The 23303-nt window shown below is 43.7% G+C and overlaps 1 protein-coding gene across 5 annotated transcripts in view; it reads right to left on the minus strand.

Moving 5' to 3' along the window:
• The window catches only part of EPB41L5 (erythrocyte membrane protein band 4.1 like 5), a 165602-nt gene that overhangs the window by 88153 nt on the left and 54146 nt on the right, over positions 1–23303 (minus strand). For all 5 annotated transcript variants that reach the window (XR_003759811.1, XM_029065634.1, XM_029065626.1 and 2 more), the window contains exons 4-9: positions 10624–10666; positions 9804–9882; positions 6084–6128; positions 5340–5392; positions 1403–1523; positions 1218–1305 (exon numbers count right to left, since the gene is read on the minus strand). Coding sequence is in view for 4 of the 5 variants with exons in the window: in XM_029065634.1 (XP_028921467.1) it covers positions 1218–1305; positions 1403–1523; positions 5340–5392; positions 6084–6128; positions 9804–9882; positions 10624–10666 (429 nt within the window). In the remaining variant the exon portion in view is untranslated. The remainder of the gene's footprint in view (positions 1–1217; positions 1306–1402; positions 1524–5339; positions 5393–6083; positions 6129–9803; positions 9883–10623; positions 10667–23303) is intronic.

The following is a 23303-nucleotide window of genomic DNA, read 5'->3' on the forward strand; positions in this document are numbered from 1 at the left end:
CCCACCTCCATTTGCAATCGTTCTGATAGTGTATCTATATAGTTTTCTTGGTAAAAATACGTTAAGTGGTTTACCAATGCCTTCTTCAGCGCAGTTAACGTTAGTCTCCACCCTCGACTCTCTCCCATGCTGCTGCTGCCCATTACAGGTGAGTTTTGTCTTGTAGCAGGTTGCCTTCCACTCGCTAGCTACTGCCCAAGCTAGGAATGGAAAAGCCGCTGTTTGACTCTCCCTCCCGTAGTCGAGACTGGTAGAGAACTGGAAACTATGAGAGGACTTAGTACGGTGCTTGGCATATAATACACATTTAATAGGTAGTATTAGGACTACTACTATTAAATGATGAAAGTTTTCAAAACATAGAGTGAGGGAAAAAAAATATACAAGTTATGCCCACTGTAATGAACTGGCTACAAATTATCTTTCAACAAAACGGTGACACCCTCCACATTCCAGTCAACTCCTCTCCTATCCTATTTCCACTTCTTTTGCAAAGAGATTCTACTTAATATAACATTGTCATAAAAAGCATTTAAGCATGAAACAACACCCTACAAAATCCTAGCTGCTATTGTTGCAAATTCTTCTTTGGACTTAGAAAAAACATTGAGGTGTTTTTGTTTTCATTTTTAAAAAGAGCAAAATCCCAAACTGAGAAACACATTTAAGTTGTATGAGTGACAAATGGCAGCTTTTTTCAACTTCTGTTAATAGAAAAAATTAGCCCTCTTGGGAATATTCAGGTACCCTCATACCTTCTTTCAACTTTCCTTCTGGTCTCTGTTGCTTCATATGCAATCTATGAAATGGTCTTAACCATGCAAAGGTTTGCCTCGTCTTCTAAATCTGGAACCTGTTGAATTTAAAACCTAATTTCTTCCTGTAGACAAACAGTATCTCATCCAAACATACCTTCAACCACCCTACACACACCATGCCTCAGTTTACCTAACACTTGATCTCTTTATTGTGGGTGAGCTATTTACCTCATTCGTTCTCAGATGTTAAAAACATTTTCATCAACTGGAAATCTTGTGTGGGTGGATAGGGAGGCGGTAAATGGGGAGAGTCTTCTAGACTGTAAACTCACTGTGGGCAGGGAATGTGTCATTACCTTGTTCTACTGTACTCTCCCAAGCACTTAGTACATTGTCCTGCACATGGTACGAGCTCAAAAAATAAGACCAACCAAGGCATCTCCCAAGACCTTGGCTTACCTTAACCACGTGCATATCCACCCCGTACATTTCCAGCCACTTGGCTTTGTTCAGATAGTTGGTTTCAGCTTGGGCTGGAGTTTGACTCCTGAAATGAGTGAAGAAAAATGACCTCTCAAGCCAAAGAAAATTAGGAAATTATCATTTTGCCTACATTCATGGCACTGGAGAAAGGGAAGCGTTACCTGTACTCCTTCCATTTCTCAAAGATAGCTAGTTCCATCTCTTCGGTCTGAGTAGGCACAAACCTGAACTCCGAAACAAGGTCAGGGACGTGCTCGGCCGGGTCATAGTCTCCGAGTTCCGCTACAAATGCAAGAATGACATAAAATTATACTGGGTAAAAATCACCTTATTCCAGACTCTGTGAGCCAACCTCATCTACTTCAGGGCGAGGCAAGCATGTTAGGCTATTCTTTTTTAATACAAACCACCATTAGAGAACAATCCCTAGCCAATACCAAATGTACAAATTTGCCATCATTTTGCCAGTTTCAATAGTATTTATTGAGCGCTTACTATGTGCAGAGCACTGTACTAAGTGCTTGGAATGTACAAATCGGCAACAGATAGAGACAGGCCCTGCCCATTGATGGGCTTACAGTCTAATTGGGGGAGAAAGACAAAAACAATAGCAATAAATAGAATCAAGGGGATGTACATCTCATTAACAAAATAAATAGGGTAATACAAATATATACAAATGAGCGGACGAGCACAGTGCTGAGGGTAGGGGAAGGGAGAGGGGGAGGAGCAGAGGGAAAGGGGGGGAAAAGGGGAGCTTAGCTGAGGAGAGGTGAAGAGGGGGTCAGAGTGGCAGCAGAAGGAGCAGAGGGAAAAGGGGAAGCTCAGTCTGGGAAGGCCTCTTGGAGGAGGCGAGCTCTCAGTAGGGCTTTGAAGAGGGGAAGATAATTAGTTTGGCGGAGGTGAGGAGGGAGGGTGTTCCAGGACCGCCGGAGGACGTGGCCCAGGGGTCGACGGCGGGATAGGTGAGAACGGGGGATGGTGAGGAGGTGGGTGGCAGAGGAGCGGAGCGTGCGGGGTGGGCAGTGGAAAGCGAGAAGCGAGGAGAGGTAGGAAGGGACAAGGTGACGTAGAGCACTCACAGCTCAGTGTACCAGCTCTATACTAGTAAGCACTTATTCATTCAAAATCCATTTGCCTCTTCTCTTTTTCCTCCTATCTCTAAATCATTTCTGTCACCCCTGCCAGATTAGAAGATCCACAAGCAGGGATTGAGCCTTCAAATTCTACTGTACTTTCCCAACTTTTCAGTACAGTGCTCTACCCTTAGTAGAAAATGCTATTGATTGATAACATTGCACACAGATTTCTTATTGCTGCTCTAATTTTAAATGCAGTAGTGCCCCTTGCTTGATTTTGTACCTGAAAGCATTTTAGAAAGCATGGCCTAGTAGATAAAGCATGGGCCTGGGAGTCAGAAGACCTGGGCTCTAAACCTGGCTCAACCACTTGTCTGCTGTGTGACTTTGGGCAAATCACAACTTCTCGGTGTCTCAGTTGCCTCATCTGTAAAATGAGCATTAAGACTATGAGAATCATGTGGGACAGAGACTGTATCCAACTTAATTAACTTGTGTCTACCACAGTGCTTCATACAGTTTTTGGCACATAGTAGGTGCTTAACAGATACTCTTTAAAAAAACTTAAAATTCAGTGAAGGACTCATCGAAAGAATTAAGTCCCTTTCTCAACCACTCACCCATGCTTCTTTTCTAAAGGATAAATTGGCTTTCCCCATCATCGTTCTAAATTAGCAGACCAAATAAACAGTAATGAAAAGGTACGAACTCCCAAGACTGAACTACATCACTGCCTCTAACCTCCTAGGGAAGTTCCCCAACTCTAAATCGAAAATGACTCTCAATCAATCATATTTACTGAGCATTTACTGTGTGCAGAGCACTGTACTACATGTTTGGGACAGTAGAACGCAACAGTATAACCGACACATTCCCTGTCTACATCTCTAGAGATTGTTGGGTAGATTCAGCAAAATACCACGGCTTGAGAAGATAATACACTTAATGACAGTATTACTGATCTAATTTTTCCCTCTACAAGCATCTTTGAATATGGATAATAGATTCAGTTTTTAAACTCTCCTGTTCTTCAACGGGTTTAGGCTATTTTGTGCAGGAGATAAGCAAAGTTCCAAGATTCAATGCAAAATTCCATTAGATAGATCTAAGGAGGTGCCGAGTGGTGGTTTATGAACTTGCATATTTATTTGGCTAAATATACTTTCTGTTATTAAAGTTATGACCACAATGGAACTTAATAAGCTTTAATTCATCTTTTCATGGCTTATCTACCAAAAGAAAAAAAAGAGCTGACAAAGGAAGCCTTGTAGTTTCATAATTTACTCCCACAATACTGCCTGCTTTTTTCCTGAAAGGAATGCAATCAAAGCCAGCTGAGTTTCCAGCTGATTTAAATAAATCTCTCAGACCTGTCATCTAAGCAGCTAGATTAGAGCCCTCCGGAGCAGAAGCAGACCAAAGAGAGCAAACACCGATATGAAGTATTTGTCCTAAAAAATGATTTTAAATGGAATGGCTATTAGCTACATAATTAATTCACCACTGGACTCAAGAAAGGACTTACATTTTCTCGTAAATCTTGCAGTTTCTAACTACCTACCTAACTGATGACCTGAAGAACTCTTATACCCACCCTTGAGAGAATCCCTAGAATGCTCCCCTAACCTGGCCTTCATTACATTTTGTAGAAGGAATACTCCAAATCACAACTTAAATGTAAATATACAGACCTGATGTACTCTAGAGCTATACATGCCTGTGGTTATAGATGGTAGTTTCTTTATGATGCCAGGGAACCTCACAGAAATATTTACACCTAAAAGTAAAAGCAGCACAAACTACCTGGAAACTAAAATCAATATGGAGATTTCATTTGCCCTCATATACTGAGGGCAAGGAGGTTTTTATTTTGTGGTATCAATTTCGCTATCAACCTTCACATGAAATAAAAACTCCTCACTCTTGGCTTCAAAGCTCACCATCCCCTTGCCTCCTTCTACCTCATCTCCCTTCTCTCTGTCTGCAGCTCAGCCCGTACACTGCCCTCCTCTGCCGCTAACCTCCTCACAGTGCCTCGCTCCCGACCGTTCCATTGTCGACCCCAGCCCACGTCCTACCGTTGACCTGGAATTCCCTCCCTTCTCTCACATCCGCCTAACTAACTCTCTTCCCTTCTTCAAAGGCCTACTGAGAGCTCACCTCCTCCAGGAGGCCTTCCCAGACTGAGCCCTCCCTTTCCCTCTGCTCCTCCTCCCCTCCCCATTGCCCCTACTCCCTCCCTCTGCTCTACCCCCTTCCCCTCCCAACAGCAGTTGTATAAATATTTGTACATATTTATTGCTCTATTTATTTTATTAATGATGTACATTTGTCTATGGTTCTATTTATCTATTTTGATGGTAGTGATTCCTGTCTACTTGTTTTGTTGTCTGTCTCCCCCTTCTAGACTGTGAGTCTGTTGTTGGGTAGGGACTGTCTCTATCTGTTGCCGAACTGTACTTTCCAAGCACTTAGTAAAGTGCTCTGCACACAGCAAGTGCTCAATAAATACAATTGAATGAATGAATGGTAAATTCACCACCCAATGACAAAAACTAAGAACTTTACCCCCTCTTATATAGCTAAATGTGCCCTTTCCCTCACAGGTGTAAGATATGCTTCTTTTTTTGAAGCCCTCAGATGTCTGGCGGGATAAAAATAGTTTCAGCTTACCGCTGCAGTAAAGAATGGGTGAAAAGAAGACAAAGTATATCACCTTAAAGAGTGGTAATTCAGAATTGGGAGGTAAATGTTCAACTGTTTTTGGACAAGTCTTTGTTTCTGGCAGCCGCCCAGTACATTAATTTAGTCAAACAATTGATGGTATTTTTGGAGTGCCTACTGTGTGCAGAGCAATGTTCTAAGAGCTGAAGACAGTACAACACAAAAGAGTAGGAAGACACGATCTCTGTACTGACTTTAAAGACTAGAGGGCTACACGCTGACTTTTCAAATTCCTCAGTCCCCACCCAGAGTAAAGAGGAACCGATTGAGAGGCCACCCAAGATGAATGACTCACCTTGCAAGGTATAAGCTGCCAACTGAACCGCTGTATCAAAGGGGCATTCCAACCTGCGGCCAAAGCGAAAGTTAGTTAAGCATCCAATGACAAAAACTTCCACTATATTCAAGAGGATTTTATGTCTCGGGGAGTGGGGGTTTTGACAATTTATCAGTCATTCATTCCCCCATTAGAGGAGGCAGGACAGATCTTCTGTGACTTTGCAAGTAGAGGGGTATATTCATTCATTCAACCAATCGCATTTACTGAATGCTTACTGTGTGCAAAGCACCTTAATGATCACTATTTTATCTTTTCCAGCTTTTAGAGAAGCAGCGTGGCTCAGTGGAAAGAGCACGGGCTTTGGAGTCAGAGGTCATGGGTTCGAATCCCGGCTCAGCCACTTGTCAGCTGTGTGACTTTGGGCAAGTCACTTCACTTCTCGGTGCCTCAGTTACCTCATCTGTAAAATGGGGATTAAGACTGTGAGCCCCACATGGGACAACCTGGTGCCCCTGTATCTACCCCAGCGCTTAGAACAGTGCTCGGCACATAGTAAGCGCTTAACAAATACCAACATTATTATTATTATTAAAGTCAGCCAGCCAAAGTTTAGAGCTATGAAGAAGAAGAGCAAGAGAGACGATGCCCAACATGCAGAAATCAGGCAGCGGGACTCCCTTATTCCATAATTCAATCGTGGCCTACTTCCCTAGTGCAGTAAATGAACAAGAGTTGAAAACCCAGGCAATTTTTACTTACTTTCCACTGAGAATATCTTGTTTCAGTTGAAGAACAAATAAATATCTACGAGAGAGAAAATCAAGAGTCAACCACTGCATGAACTATGGGCTGGGCTCCAGCTTGTGGGAGGACTCTATGTCCTCTCACAAAGAACAGAGGATGCATTCTTCATTTCAGCACACATCTCTATAGAAGCTTTTGACAAGCAAAGACGACGTTCAATGTTTTTGTAATCGGGCTTAGAGTCCCTTGAGTGCTTACTAGTGTGGAGCACCATACTAAGCACTTGTTACGGTACAATATAATAGGGTTGACAGACACGTTCCCTGCCCACACCGATTTTTCTTACAAAAGTCTCTCACCAGCGTCACCCCATAATGAGGAGAGTCAAACGTGCTCCTTCTTAAAAGTGTACACTTTTTGAGGGATCGCTTCATCGCTCCCTGAGAATTCCTGTGACTGTATACCTCCTGGACCTTGTGGGCATAGCCCTTTCCACACGAGGGAAGACTAGTTTCTGATCCTGGAGCTCCCATCAGGGTGCAGGGGAGAAGGGACAAAAAATGTCAGAACCAACCAGTACGAAAAAGTAAGTTTAAACACTAATCAAAAGCAAGAAAAAAAACTATCCATTCAAAGATTTAGACAAACTAGAACTCATTACCCCAGGCATTACATTCAAATTGGAAGCAGCATTGCCTAGTGGATAGAGCACAGGCCTGGGAGTTGGAAGGTCATGGGTTCTAATTCTGACTGCCACTTGTCTGCTGAATGACCTTGGTCAAGTCACTCAATATCTTCACAGAGAAGATGACAAATTCAAATTCATGAATACAATTGTGGCTGATGACTTATAATAGAAATCAAATTCTCAGAAGACTAAGAAATGGCTGATGGGAGAAAATAAGAGTTACATTATTCATTCATTCATTCATTTGTTCATTCAAGAGCAATTTATTGAGTGCTTACTTTGAGCACAACACTGTACTTAGTGCTTGGGAGAGTATGCTAAAACAATAAACAGATGCACTCCCTGCCCACAATAAATAAATAAAATAAATATGGCATTTGTTAAGCGCTTACTATGTGCAGAGCACTATTTTAAGCGCTGGGGTAGATATAGGATAATCAGATTGTCCCACGTGGGGCTCACATTTTTTAATCCCCATTTTTGCAGATGAGTAACTGAGGCACAAATAAGTTAAGTGACTTGCCCAAGGTCACACAGCAGACAAGTGGCGGAGCCGGGATTAGAACCCACGATCTCTGACTCCCACGCCCAGGCTCTTTCCACTAAGCCACGCTGCTTCTCAATGAGATAGTGACTAGATGGGGAGATAAATATTAATATAAATAAGTAGAATTACAGATACGTACATAAGTCGGGCTGGAAGCAGGGTGAATAAAGGGAGCAAGTCAGGGCGATGAAGAAGGCAAAGGGAGAAAAGGAAATAGGGGGCTTAGTCAGGGAAGGCCTCTGAGAGGAGATGTGCCTTCAGTAAGGCTTTGAAAGGGGGGAGAGTAATTGTCTGTCAGATTTGAGGAGGGAAGACGACCTCTCTCCAGAGGCAGGAGGTGGGAGAGAGGTCGGTGGCGAGATAGACGAGATCGAGGTTAGCACCAGAGAAGGTGAGGTAGGAGGGGACAAGGTAACTAAGTATCTAACTCTACCAGATCATTTTCTTATTAGTTCACGGATGCTCTAAGTGGCCCTGTTTTCGCACAAATTCAGAGGTGGGAAACTGAAGGGCTGACTGCAAAGTGCTTTTTTTAATACAGTGTGAAGAATCCCAAGTCTGAGTAGTTACTTTTAAATGATCTGAGCAGCTTGGAGATTGTCCTTTTTTGAAATTGTTTTTAGTGGCATTTGTTAAGTGCTTACTATGTGCCAGGCACTGTTCTCAGTGCAAGCTAATCAGGTTGGGCAAAGTCCTTGTCCCACATGGGACATGTTTGGTCTGAATCCCAACATTCAGACCCAACACAGCTAATATATCCAAGAGGCATTTACAATTGTGGTGAACCAAAGGGGAAGGAGCTTGCATCCTGTTAGGTGGCAAATCAACAGTCAATCCATCAATGGCATTTACTGAGGGCTTTCTGTGTGCAGAGCTCTGTCTTAAGCACTACAAAAGAATTGGTAGACAAGTTCTTTACCCACAAGGAGCTCACAGTCTAGCTGGGGAGAAGACTGACATTCTGATGCTCTCGTCATCGCTTGTATGATCAAATAGAGGCAATTATTTATTCAGATCATTTTATTTCTAAATACGTTCATGCCTATTTAGACTGTAAGCTCCTTATGGACAAGGACTGACATACGTATATAAGTTACGGATATGTAGATGAGTGCTGTGGGGTGGAGGGTGGGTGACAAGCAAGTGTTCAAAGGGTACAGATCCAAGCGCACAGATGACGCAGAAGGAGAGGGAGCCGGGGAAAAGATACCTTCACTAGAGTGGCAGAGAGGCCCAAAAGCGGGTAGTGTCATGGGGTGGGTGGATATCTATCTCAACGTATATCCTAACTCCTGTTGGTGGTAGGATATACTTTTCCCCTCCAAAACATTGATATCTGATCTCAGCTCTGCTCGAGTGGCAGAGGGCCAAAAGATACATCCACGTCGCCCCACTCCTCAAGAACCTTCAGGGGCTGCCCATCCAAATATGCGTCAAGCAGAAACTCCTTACCATTGATTTTAAGGCACTCAACCACCTCTTTCCTTCCTAATTTAGCTCACTGATCTTCTATGACAGCCCAGTCTGCATACTCTGCTCCTCTAATTCTATCTTACTCACTGTGCCCCGATTACTTTTGATTGACTGACTGAACCTATTGCATTTTCCTGGGCTCAGTGTGTATGAGACTCTCAGTACCTAACTCTCACCCAAGGCAACTGTCTCATTGTCAGTTGTGTCATCTCTGAAGAAAAAGTCAACTCTACAATTCTATGCCACATACTTTAAAAGGAATTAGTTCTGAAGAGAAGCTACTGCTGGGGACAGTTAGCCCCATAGAGTGTGAGAAGCAGCATGGCCTTAGTGGCAAGAGCATGGGCATTGGAGTCAGAGGAACTGGGTTCTAATCCTGGCTTTGCCACGTGCCTGCTGTGTGACGCTGAGCAAGTCATTTCACATATTCATTCATTCATTCAATCATATTTCTTGAGTGCTTACTGTGTGCAGAACACTGTATTAAGCGGTTGGAAAGTACAATTTGGCAACAAATAATAATAATGTTGGTATTTGTTAAGCACTTACTATGGGCAAAGCACTGTTCTAAGCGCCAGGGGGATACAAGGTGATCAGGTTGTCCCTCATGGGGTTCACAGTTTTCATCCCCATTTTACAGATGAGGTAACTGAGGCCCAGAGAAGTTAAGTGATTTGCCCAAAGTCACACAGCTGACAAGTGACGGAGCTGGGATTAGAACCCATGACCTCTGACTCCCAAGCCCGGGCTCTTTCCACTGAGCCACACTGCTTCTCTAGAGACAATCCCTACCCAACAATGGGCTAGAAACTGTGCCTCAGTTTCCTCATCTGAAAAATGGGGGTTCAGTAGCCTGTTCTCTCTCCCATTTAGATGGCGAGCCCCATGCGGGACCTGATTATCTTGTATATACCCCGGCACTTAGTACAGTGCTCTGCACATAGTAAGCATTTAAAAAATGCCATAGTTATTATAATAATGATGGCATTTGTTAAGTACTTATCAGGCCTTCTGCAGAAGGGCTTACCGTGTCAGCTCCTCCCGGAGATTGTTTGGCTCTGAAGAGTAAAACTTGACTCGGAGATGCAGGCAATAGGGTGAACCAACTGTGAGGGGGGAATAAAAAAATCCACATCTGTGACAATATCTAACTGTCACACATTGTTCCCAGTTCCCAGCTGGTGATCCTCTTTCTAGCTTGGGCAGTGGAACAAGTTACGTTGGCACAATTCAAGGGAATTTACAGAAATTAGGGGGTTATACATCTCCCAGCCAAAATGCACGCCTAAGTACCCAGAAACAAAAACAGTGCTTCCTTCCTTACAATCATATCCCCTATGCAACCTCCACTTCTCATTAACCTGACTTGCCTTGCCAGGCGCAGACAGCTCTAGGTTAATCCCAATATTTCAGGGCTCCATCCATCATGGCCAAAAGCTTTGTGATTTGGCTCTGACCCCAGCCAGGATCCTGGCTCCTGCTGGGAAGTTCTGAGGAATCCCTCTTTCACTAATATCTCAGTGTAAATACCCCTCCTCCCCCGCCCCCAACACACACCATCAAATTCACTTCAACTGGAGCCGGTAATCTCTCCTCTGGAGCCCGTAATCTCTCCGGTGGAAGCTTCATCTATTTAAACCCAGTGTTAAACTGGCCCAGGATCTTTGAAATCTCTAGAGCTGCACCTGGATTGTGCACTGATGTTCGGTGTTTTTCCTCAGATGCTTTTAAGATCACCTCAAAGTTTCAGCCCAAATTTTTCCAAAGGAAAGTTAGTAGTGAAGGCCCAAACTGCGAGAAGGGATCGTTTTTGAGTGTTCCAGGGAAAGGAGGAGGAAAATACTTACTTTTCACTTGTTTTTTGATACTCTTTGTACTGTCCAACCAATGCTGAAAGCAAACAAAAACATGAAGTCAATCACTAATGAAGCTTCTCTCCTTCCCTGCCCCAGACCCAAGATGCACGGAAGCAAATTCCCTACAACTGGCTAATGACAAATAAAAATGATCAGCTTTTGCAACACATTTTAATTATTGGCTGCATTAAGCACCACCCCTGTAAATGGCCATGCAGCCTGGTTTAGCGGATAGAGCACGGGCCTAGGAGTCAGAAGGACGTGGCTTCTAATCCCAGCTCCGACACCTGTCTACAACATGACCTTGGGCAAATCCCTTACCTTCTCTGTTACCTCATTTGTAAAATGGGGATAAGAATGTGGGCCCCATGTGGGACAGGGACTGGGTCCGACCTGATTCACTGTACCCATCCCAGCACTTAGGAAAGTGTTTGGCTTGTAGTAAGTGCTTAACAGCTCCATAAAAATAATTATTACTAAATCAAGTTTAATGTTCTATGCACTTTACCACATCAGATTTTCAAGGAACAACCTGTATTGAACACCGTCTGACTGCACAGCACTGTACTAAGTGTTTGGGAGAATGCAATAGAGATAGATGTGATCACTGCTCTCAAGGGTCTTAGATTCTAGTAGAGATGGATATTTACGTAATTTACTGGTGGGAGAGTAAGAAAGTACATATATGCGCATAAGAACTGGCAGGTGGTAATTTAAGTGCTTAGATAGCACTGGAAAATCAAAATGGCAGCTCCCCCTCACCTATCACCCAACTCACTCCCTTTGCTCTACCCACCCCACAGCACTTAGGTATATATGTACATATCTATAATTATATTCATTTATATTAATGCCTGTTTACTTGTTTTGATGTATATATCTACGATTCTATTTATTGATATTGATGCTACTGATGCCTGTTTACTTGTTTTGATGTTTGTCTCCGCCCTTCTAGACTGTAAGCCCATTGTGGGCAGGGGCTGTCTCTCTTTATTGCTGAACTGTACTTTCCAAGCGCTTAGTACAATGCTCTGCACACAGTAAGCATTCAATAAATACTATTGAATGAAGGAATGAAAATGGCAGTTGGGGGATATAAAGTAGAGAGATTAGAGATTATTCAGGGAAGGCCTTATGGATGAGAGGGGATCTCAGAAAGGCTTTGAAGATGGGGAGAGCTGCATCCTGTCAAATATGAAGGTGGAGGAAACGCAAGGCAGGAGGGATGTGTGAACAAGAGATAGGCATGAGAGATGAGAAAAAGCAGAGAGTGGGTAACTTTAAGTGGAACGAAAATTTTAAACTGGGTTGCAAGAGAGAAAAAAGAATGCTTAAGAGGGAGAGAGCTGATTGACTGTTTTAAAGCCAATGATCAGGGATGTATGCTTTATGCAGAGGGGAATGGCAGCTACTGGAGGTTTTTGAAGAGAGGAGAGACAAGTACAATTCGACATTTTTGAAAAATGACCCAGGCAGCAGAGTGAAGCATGGACCGGAGAGGGGAGAGAGAGGAAACAGAGGGATCAATCATAGTTATCGAGGGCTTACTGTGTGCAAAGCCCTGCATTAAGCACGTCAAATTGGGATATGACAAGTAGGTGGACCAGCATGGTGACCGTTTGGATGGAAAATAAAGGATGGATTCTGGAAATGGCATGAAAGAAGAATGACAAGATTTGGCAAGAGACTGAATTTCACAGTTGAATGAGAGGGGGGATGGTGGTATTGCCAAATGTGAAAAAGAATTTGCTAGAGGAGAGGATTTAGAAGGGAAGATGGGGGAGTTCAGTTTGGGAACATGTTGGACAGCCACACAGGGAAGTCCTGGGGGCAGGTTTGGGAGGTAGGTTTGGGAATTCTAGGCATACAGGTGGTAGCTGAAGTCAAGGGAGTCGATGAGCTCCGCAAGAGAGTGAGTGTAAATTGAGAGAGGGGGATTCAGAATGGATCCTTGAGAGAGAGCCAGAGTTAAGAGGTGGGAAGCAGAGGAAACCCACTCAGAAGACTGAGTTAGATTAGCCAGAGAGGTGAGACAAGAACCAGGAGAAAACTGGTTAGACAGTGTTTCCGGAATAACAAATAACTATAAAACTATATAAATAACTATATATTTCCATAAGCGGTTACTATGTGCCAGGCACTGAACTATGAGCTTGGGTAGATACAAGATAAGCAGGTGATAATCATCTGATAGACCAGAGCTATCCCCGTGGACAAACCTTCCTAAAAACCCACTTCCTCCGAGTCTTCGATTAATAATCAACATGTGAGTCCTATCAATCCCACACCAGCACTTAGGGGTCTATTTATGCTCTCATCATCGCTTGTATGATCAAATAGAGGCAATTATTATTCAGATCATTTTATTTCTAAATATGTTTATGCCTATTTAGACTGTAAGCTCCTTATGGACAAGGACAGTGCCTCGGCCTTCTGTTGTACTTTCAATCAATCAGTGGTATTATAACTGAGCGCTTACTATATGCAGTTCTGTTCTAAGCACTTGGGAGAGTACAATAGAACAAGAGACAAGCAGACAAGATCCCTGATGACCACGAGCTGTGTTTCATATAAGGCACTGCTTGCAATAGATGGTAAATAAATACCACTACTATAAAGCTACCACTTCTTGCGTCAGAAAACAAAATGAATTTCATTATGCAGTAATGAAATACAGTGAGGAAAGGGTCATAGAGCCATCACCTGATTTGTATAAAGCACACAGCGAGTCACAGAAATGCAAACAGAACAAGAACCTGTCAGACCTATGTTCACACCATAACAACATACTGCAACTCTTAACTAGATTTGCTTTGTTCACCTCCCAACTTTTTCAGCCAAGAATATTATTCCAAATTCCTTTATGATATGCTTATGATTGCTCTTAGATACATAAGAATTAGTGATGACCATTTTTTAATAGTATTTGTTAAGCATTTACTATGTTCCAGGAACTGTACTAAGTGCTGGGGCAAATATATGTTAATCAGGTTGGACAGAGGCCCTTTCTCACACAGGGCTCACAGTCTTAATCCCATTTTACAGATGAGGTAACAGACATAGAGAAGTGAAGTGACTTGCCTAATGTCACACAGCAGACAAGTGGCAGAGCTGGGATTAGAACCCAGGTCACTCTGACTTTCCAGCCCATCCACTAGACCACAACACACTGCTTCTCATTTAGTATTTACCATTTACTATCAAGAGACAACTTGCTTTCTTTTGACCACACTTTACAGAAGTCTTTTGGTATACTGCATAGAAACTTAAGAACAATTGAAATTTTGGAGTAGTTTCCACGCTTCACTGCAGATAATACCCATACAGTTAAACCATACAGTTCTCTCCTGGCTGCCAGAAGAGTTTCAGGCATGTACTGTTGTCAGCAAGCTTTTTCGAAGTAATAATTATATCATTTCGGCAATCCAGGTGCTCCCCAGCAGAGCTGTGATTGCTAGCTGTGATACTTGTTAAGTGCTTACTACATGCCAAGCACTGCATTAAGCACTGGGAAACAGATTATCAGGTTTCACATGGGGTCGCAGTCTGTGTCGGGGGGGGGGGGGGACGACGGACGGACAGGTATTGAATCCCCATTTTGCAGATAAGGAAACTGAGGCACAGAGAAATTAAGTGACTTGCCCAAGCTCACACAGCAGGTATGCAGTGGAGTTGGCATTAGAACCCAGGCCCTCTGACTCCCTGGCCCATGCTCTTTCTACTAGGCCACACTGCTTCTCAACACATCTGCTAACAGGGTACACCTAAAACTAAAGGGATGTTTGTGAGGAAGAAAACAGTCATGATCAATCAATGGTATTTATTGAGCACTTAAAGTGCTAAGCACTGCACTAAGCCATTGGAAAAGTACAATACAACAGAATTGGTAGACACAGTCCCTGCCCACAGTGAGCTTAGTTTAGGGGAGAGGCAGACACTACTTTAAATCAATGATTTATAGGTGTATACATAAATCACAGAATCCCCACCATCAATAACCCCAATACCATTTATTTAACTATCGCAATTCACATATATTTTCACTATATGCTTTAAACAAGTGAAGTGAAATACCTGTGAATATTTAAACTTGTCTCTGAGCACAGCAGCAGTGCACAGTGGATACAGCCCGGGCCTGGGAGTCAGATGGACCTGGCTTCTAATCCCAGTTCGGCCACTTGTCTGCTGTGTGATCTTTAGCAAATCACTTTACCTCTTTGTGCCTCAGTTACCTGATCTGTAAAAATGGCTATTGAGACTATATGCCCCACATGGGACATGGATTGTGTCCCCCTGTTTTCCTCTGCTCCCCCTCCCCTCAGCACTGTGCTCATTTGTATATATTATTACCCTATTTACTTTGTTAATAAGGTGTATATCTCCTTGATTCTATTTGTCTTGATGAAGTTGTCGTGTTTTTGTTTTGTTCTGTTTTGCTTCGCTATCTCCCCCATTTAGACTGTGAGCCCGTTATTGGGCAGGGATTGCCTCTATCTGTTGCCGAATTGTACATTCCAAGCACTTAGTACAGTGCTCTACACATAGTAAGCGCTCAATAAATACTATTGAATGAATGAATGAACCCAATTTACTTGCATCCACCCCAGTGCTTATTCAGCACCAAGTAAGCACTTAGCAAAATACCACAATTACTATTGTTATTGTTATGCTCATTCTGCTACGATGCCACTCGGTCAGCTAATGGTATCTGAGCCCTTACTATGAGTGCAGCACTGTACTAAATATTGGGTCAGTACAATAGAATAGGTAGATATGCTCCCTGCCTGCGAGGAGTTTACAATCTAGTGTGGGAGACAAGACAATAAACTCTACTACAGGTACCAGAAGGAACTGAGTATACACATAGGTACATCAGTGGTATGAGATAGGAAGGCAGAAAAAATGACCAAATGCTTTAGGGCTAGGGACTCAGGTGCACAGGTGACAGAAAAGGGAGGGATACTAGAGTAGCAGAAGGTGGTTTTGGGGAGGAGATATGATATGGTATTAGGGCTTTGAAAATATCATGACAACTTTCTGATTTCCTCCACTGGACGGCCAGCTTTTCAAAGGACAGAGATGGGATCGCTTCTAAAAATCCCACATTGGTTCTAATGTCATGGTATGCCGATAAATATTAGAAAACCTCAACCCAAAATTTTGCCTAAAATGTCAGCTCAGATGAAAATGTCAGAGAAAATTGTGTGCCAGCTCTTCGGAGCTTACAATTGCCTACCTACCCCTCCTTAGCAACCCCATCTTTGCCTTGAAGTCAGGTAGCATTGGGCATGAAACAAAAGGGTAAAAAGTCAAATTTTTCCAGAATGCCTAATTTGAGGAGTGTCTGAGTGTTTGGGACATAAGGAGACTGACTGGTTGGGCCTGGAAATTGCATGACCCCTCCAGGACGCTGTACCTGATTGAAGGGAAGGTTCCAAAACTTGTCCCCTTCTTCTAAAACGATGTCTAATTAACTCTGCTATTGTTATCTGACAAGCAGATTGCACAGAAATTCCTGGGGGGTGGGCAGACTTTTCCTGAAAGAACGTGGACTCCCTGGCAGGAAGATTTAGCTTTTAAAAGGAAAAAAAATGTAATTTATTAAGAACTTACTATGTGCCAAGCACTGTTCTAAACGCTGGGGTAGATATGAGGTAATCAGGTTGTCCCACGTGGGGCTCACAGTCTTCATCCCCATTTTACAGATGAGGTAACTGAGGCAGAGAGAAGTTAAGTGACTTGCCTTAAATCACACAGCTGATAAGTGGCAGAGCCGGGATTAGAACCCACGACCTCTAACTCCCAAACCTGTACTCTTTCCACTAGGCCATGCTGCTGCTGCTGTACTAAGCCCTGGGGTAGATACTGGCTAATTGGGTAAAATACAGTCCACGCCCCACATGAGGCTCACAATCTTAATCCCCATTTAATAGATGAGGGAAGTGAGGCCCAGATAAGTTCAAGACACTGCTTAAAATTTCCCTCTTCCTCCTCATTCATTCATTCATTCATTCACTCAATCGTATTTATTGAGCGCTTACTGTGTGCAGAGCACTGTACTATGTGCATGGAAAGTACAATTCGGCAACAAATAGACACAATTAGCTCTCAGAGGGGAGGGTCCTCTCCTCTGACACCATCTCAGTATATGAGGCTCAGAGAAATTTAGACCCTAAAACACAAAGTGGGATTTGAGGGCTGGGGCCGGGAGAGGGAAGGGCTTCTCCTAAGGAGGGGCTGAAAGTTCGCGCTTGCTTATCCTCAAATCTGTTTTCTTTCATCTCCTCCACATTCCAGACCCTGGCAGTTAAAGAGCTCAGAGACAGGCACTGACGGCACTTTTTACTTGAGTCAGCTTCTACCGCCAGTGTCCTAGGGTCTTAGTTTAAATTATCCACAAAGGTAAAACCCCCCTCAGATATCTTCATGAGATATTCTGATTAATATGTGTCTCCTCCTCATTGTGCCCCCCTGAAAATAAATCTCCTTTCTCATTTTTACTAGTGACCAAAGGAGCATGTTTTTTTGGATCGCTAATGGTGCTGAATCTAAATGAACCCAGGAGGAGGTAAATGCCATATGTTGATGAATTCCACACATATGACAGGCCCCCAAGACATATTTTTGAGCCGCTTAATAACAAAATAATGACAATAATTAGATGCTGTACCTACCAAAGAGATTCACCACCTCTTTGGTTCACAACACAAATGGTTGAATCCCTCAGACTCTAAGCTCCTCGTTGGCAGGCAATGTGACTATCAAACTGTTGTGTTGTACTCTTCCAACTGCTTAGTACACTGCTCTGCATGCAATAAACACTCAATACCATTTTTTTAATGGGATTTGTTAAGCGCTCATTATGTGTCAAACATAAGTGCTGGGGTCTTGTATTATTCCGAGTCGTCGCCGACCCATAGCAACGCTACGGACACATCTCTCCCAGAATGCCCCACCTCCATCTGCAATCACTCTGGTAGTGGATCCATAGAGTTTTCTTGGTAAAAAGACAAGTGGTTTATCACTGCCTCCTTCCATGCAGTAAATGGGAGTCTCTGCCTTCAACTCTTTCCCGTGCCACTGCTGCCTAGCACAGGTGAGTTTTGACCTGTAGCAGATTGCCTTCCACTTGCTAGCCACTGGCCAAGCTAGCAATGGAATGGATATGCTTCTGCTCCCATAGTCGAGACTGGCAGAATACTGGAAACCCTTCAGGTGTGACCTTGAGAGGGGGAAGTGCTGGGGTAGGTACCAGTTAATTAGGTCAGACACAGTTCCTGTCTCTCATGGGGCTCAGACTCGGAGGTGGAACAAGTATTGTGATTTTACAGTTGAGGAAACTGAGGCACAGAGAAGTGAGGTGACTTGCACAAGGTCACACAGCAAACAATTACAGAGCCAGGATTAGAACTAAGGTCCTTCCAACTCCCAGGCCTGTGTTCTCTCCACTAAGCCATGCTGTTTATTGATTGATCTTAGAAGGGGGTATAAAGTACAGCTGTCACTCAAGAACTCTCCACTCACATCCATTTTGCAGATGAGGGAACTGAGGCACAAAGGTTAACTGACTTGCCCAAGGTCACACACAGCAGACAAGTGGCGAATCTGGAATTAGAACCCAGGTTCTCTGACTCCCAGGCTCTTTCCACTAGGCCATGCTGCTTCCTGTAGACATCTGTGGACTGGCAACATCTCTAGACTGTGAGCTCACAGTGGGCAGGGATTGTCACTGTTTACTGTTGAACTGTTCTTTCCCAAGCGCTTAGTACAGTAGTCGCCACACAGTAAGCGCTTAATAAATACAACTGAAGGAACGAACCAAGGGTAACTTCCTTATAGGCAGGGATCACATCTACCAACTCCATTGCCTTGTACTCTCCCAAGTTCTTAATAGAATGCTCTGCAAACATATTAATCTATTGATTCCCTTCAGTAAAATGGACTACATGATTCCTTGGGTAATTCCTTCTAATATCTCTACACTTAGTGAAGTTACTTGATTCTGTGCTACAAACCTGTTTTCCTGATTGTTCTAGACCTCAGAAACCACACAGAAGTGGAAGTTCTTGGCAGCTAGATGAGATACGTAATTGCTCCACTTTTAAAAGTGTGGTAGGTAATGTGTATGGAGATGGTGATAAACCCAAACAGCAAACAACTGAATCAGTCAGTCAGGAGTACTTACTGAGGACCTACTAGGTGCAAAGCACAGTACTAAGTCCTTGGTAAAAGTGCAACAGGCCAAACACAAGAGACACAAAAGAAATAGATGTCTGGGAGTCAGGAGACCTGGGTTCTGATCCCAACTCTGCCACCGGCCTGCTGTGTGACTTAGGCAAGTCAACTTCTCTGGACCTCATTTTCCTCACCTGTAGAAATGGGGATAATAATAATGTAATAATGTTGGTATTTGTTAAGGGCTTACTATGTGCCAAGCACTGCTCTAAGCACTGGGGTAGATACAAGGTAATCAGGTTGTCCCACGTGGGGCTTACAGTCTTCATCCCTATTTTACATATGAGGTAACTGAGGCACAGAGAAGTTAAGTGGCGTGCCCAAAGTCACACAACTGACAAGCGGCGGATCCGGGATTAGAACCCATGACCTCTGACTCCCAAATCCGTGCTCTTTCTACTAAGCCACGCTGCTTCAAATAAAATATGAGTTCTCTCTCCCAACCAGACTGTGAGCTGATCTGCTTATATTGTATCTATCCCAGAGCTTCACACAGTGTTTGGCATTTAGTAAAGTCCTAAACAAATAACACAAACATTACTATTATTACTAATAATAATAATGGTAGTTACTAAACACTTACTATGTGCCAGACACTGTACTAAGCGCTGGGGTAGATACAAGCTAATCGGGTTGGACACAGTCCCTGTCCCATATAATAATAATAATGTTGGTAATTGTTAAGCACTTATTATGTGCACAGCACTGTTCTAAGCTTTGGGGTAGATACAGGGTAATCACGTTGTCCTACGTGAGGCTTACAGTTAATCCCCATTTTTACAGATGAGGGAACTGAGGCACAGAGAAGTTAAGTGACTTGCCCACAGTCACACAGCTGACAAGTGGCAGAGCCGGGATTCAAACCCATGACCTCTGACTCCCAAGCCCGGGCTCTTTCCACTGAGCCACCACATAGGGCTCACAGTTTTAATACCTATATTACAGAGGCTCAGAGAAGTGAAGTGACTTGCCCACGGTCACAGAGCAGGCAAGTGGTGGAGCCGGGATTAGAACCCAGGTCCTCTAACCCTCAGGTCCAGGCTCTATCCACTAGGCCACAGTGCTTCCCCAGACTTCCCCAGAAGGCAAGTTTAACACTGTCCTGAGGGCAGCAATCACCGGGGGATGACATGGGGGAGTGGGGAAACTAACCAAGTGCTGAAAGAAGTCAAGAGTCATCAAGAATGAATGTCTTTTTTGTGCTAGTTATTAAGAAGCCACGTCTTCAGCTATTTTAATTACTTAATAATAATAATGTTGGTATTTGTTAAGCGCTTACTATGTGCAGAGCACTGTTCTAAGCGCTGGGGTAGACACAGGGGAATCAATTACTTGTACATTTGGACTGTGGATGAGATTGAGAAGCAATGTGGCTAAACTGGAACTAGGAGCCCTAGTTCTCATCCCAGCTCTGCCACTTGCCTGCTGTCAGAGTTTGAGCAAGTCCCTGAACTTCTCTGTACCTTTGTTTCCTCATCTGTAAAATGGAAGCTGAATACCAGTCCTCCCTCCCCCTTAGACTGCAAAGCCCCTGTGAGGCAGAGACTGTGTCTAATCCGCCTGTACTGTAGCTACCCCAGCGAGGCAGATGGGGGAAGAGCTGAAGAGTGCCTTAAAAGCCAATGGTAAGGAGTTATATTTACAAATACTGTTCATAGGAGAACAGGAAGAAGTTCCAGTCTAACAGGATGAAGCATCAGAATGAATGATTATACAAATGAAAATCCAAATGAAAAGTATGTTCAACTGTGCCACGGAAAGGCATAAAATGAAATGCTAAGTGATATGGGAGGCCACTGGATCAAAGTGCAAAAGGAGGGCTGCAAAAGATGTACCAGCAGCAGGAAGACAAAAACCAAAGCACCATCTTACTCACTGTGCCCCCATCTCGTCTATCTTGCAGCTGATCTCTTTCCCATGTCCTCCCACTAGCCTGGAATTCCCTCTCCCTCCATATTCGCCAGACCACCACTCTCTACACCGTCAAAGCATTATTAAGGTCACTTCTCCCCCATTAGGCCTTCTCTGATTGAGCCCTCTTTTTCCTAACTTGCTCTCCCTTCTGCACCATCTATGCACCTCAATCTATGACTTTTGGACACTTGATATTCTCCCCACCCCCAACCCCACAGCACTTATGTACATACCTTTAAATTATATATTATAAATTACTTATTCATATCATAGTCTCCCCCTCTAGACTATAAGCTCATTATGAGCAGGGAACATATCTAATTCTTTTGTATTATACTCTCCCAAGAACTTAGTACAGTGGTCTGCAAAAGGTGCTCAATAAATACAATTGATTGAATAATAACAATAATTAATAATAATTATGGTATTTGTTAAGCACTTACTATTTGCCAGGCATTGTACTAAGCGCTGGAGTGGATATGAGCAAATCAGGTTGGACAGTCATGTCCCACATGGGGCTCACAGTCTTAATCCCCATTTTACAAATGTGGTAACTGAGGCAACAGGGAAGTTAAGTGACTTGCCCAAGGCAACACAGCAGACAAGTGCCAGAGCCAGGATTAGAACCCATGACCTTCTGACTCCCAGGCCTGTGCTCTATCCACTATGCCATGCTGATTTCTACTACGCCATGCTGCTTTGAATGCAGTAAACATAATGCAGATGTTATTACTAAAATGATACACTAATAATAATGAGCCCCTGAAAGGGGAGGGACTCTTCCAATGCTCATCCTTGAATTTTTCCCAGTGCTTGGCAAGGTAAGTGCTTAATTCATTCAATTCATTCATTCAATAGTATTTATTGAGCGCTTACTATGTGCAGAACACTATACTAAGCGCTTAAAATGTACAAATCGGTAACCAATAGAGACAGTCCTTGCCCTTTGACAGGCTTACAGTCTAATCGGGGAGACAGACAGACAAGAACAATAGCAATAAATAGAATCAGGGGATGAACATCTCATTAAAACAATAGCAAATAAATAGAATCAAGGTGAGGTACATCTCATTAACAAAATAAATAGGGTAATGAAAATATATACAAATGAGCGGACGAGCACAGTGCTGAAGGGAGAGGAAGGGAGAGGGGGAGGAGCAGAGGGAAAGGGGGGAAAAGAGGGCTTAGCTGAGAAGAGGTGAAGGGGGGGTAGAGAGGGAGCAGAGGGAAAAGGAGAGTTCAGTGCCGGGAAGGCCTCTTGGAGGAGGTGAGCTTTAAGTAGGGTTTTGAAGAGGGGAAGAGAATCAGTTTGGCGGAGGTGAGGAGGGAGGGCATTCCAGGACAGCGGGAGGACGTGGCCCATGGGTCGACAGTGGGATAGGCGAGAACGGGGGACGGTGAGGAGGTGGGCGGCAGAGGAACGGAGGGTGTGGGGTGGGCGGTAGAAAGAGAGAAGGGAGGAGAGGTAGGAGGGGGCAAGGTGATGGAGAGCCTTGAAGCCTAGAGTGAGATAAATAATAATAAAAAATATTATTAGTACTATTATACTAAGGATTGGAGTAGATACAATACATGCAGATTAGACACAATCCTTGCCCCTCACAGTCTAAAGGGAGGGAGAACAGGTACTTTATGCCCATTACAGAAGAGGAAACAGACCAAGAAAAGTTAAGTGGCTTGCCCTAGGTCATTAGGTAGGCAAAAGGTGGAGCTGGGACCAGAATCCAGGTCTCCCGAGTCCTGGGCTCACTTTCTTCCCATTAGGTCATGCTGGTCCACTGAATAAGGAAGAACTCTCAAGGAAGAAAGGAGAAAGCACTCAGTACCAAACAGCCTTAGTCACACCTCGGCCACACCCCACTGCAGAGAGGAAGCAAAAGAAAGGGGAAGGAGCAGGAGAGTCCATCCTTCAGTCAGTCCCTCCCTCCCTCCCTCTCTCAAACAGTCACTGTATACTAAGGGAGAGATGAACAAATGACTGAGTCAAAGAAGAAAGAGAGAAATACAGTCAGTCATATTTCCTGATCGCTTACTGTGTGTGGAGCACTTGGGAGAGTATAGTATAACAGAGTCATAGACATATTCCCTGGCCACAACAAGGAACAATTGAGTCAGACGAAGAAAATGGCTCTCATCGCAAAAGGACCTGCTCAAGCGCTTAATACAGTGCTCTGCACACAGTATGCACTCAAAAAAAACATTGAAGGAAGGAAGGAAAGAGGACAGCCTAAAATGCTACCATGTCAATCCAAGCACTTATCCCATCCCGTCTTCATTTCTGTATCAGCCTATGTTTCCCCATTCCTCAAGAACCTCCAGTGGTTGCTCATCCATCTCTGCATCATACAGAAACTCCTTATTGTCGGCTTTAGGACACTCAATCACCTTGTTCCCTCCCTCTTGATTTCCTACTGCAACCTAGTCTACGCACTTCACTACTCTAACACCAACTTACCGTACCCTGATCTCGTCTATCTCATCGCCATTCCCTCACCGCCATCCTGCCTCTGGCCTGGAACTCC

Source organism: Ornithorhynchus anatinus, chromosome 1 (genome assembly GCF_004115215.2).
Source record: "Ornithorhynchus anatinus isolate Pmale09 chromosome 1, mOrnAna1.pri.v4, whole genome shotgun sequence".
In the NCBI taxonomy this organism is placed as follows: Eukaryota; Metazoa; Chordata; class Mammalia; order Monotremata; family Ornithorhynchidae; genus Ornithorhynchus; species Ornithorhynchus anatinus.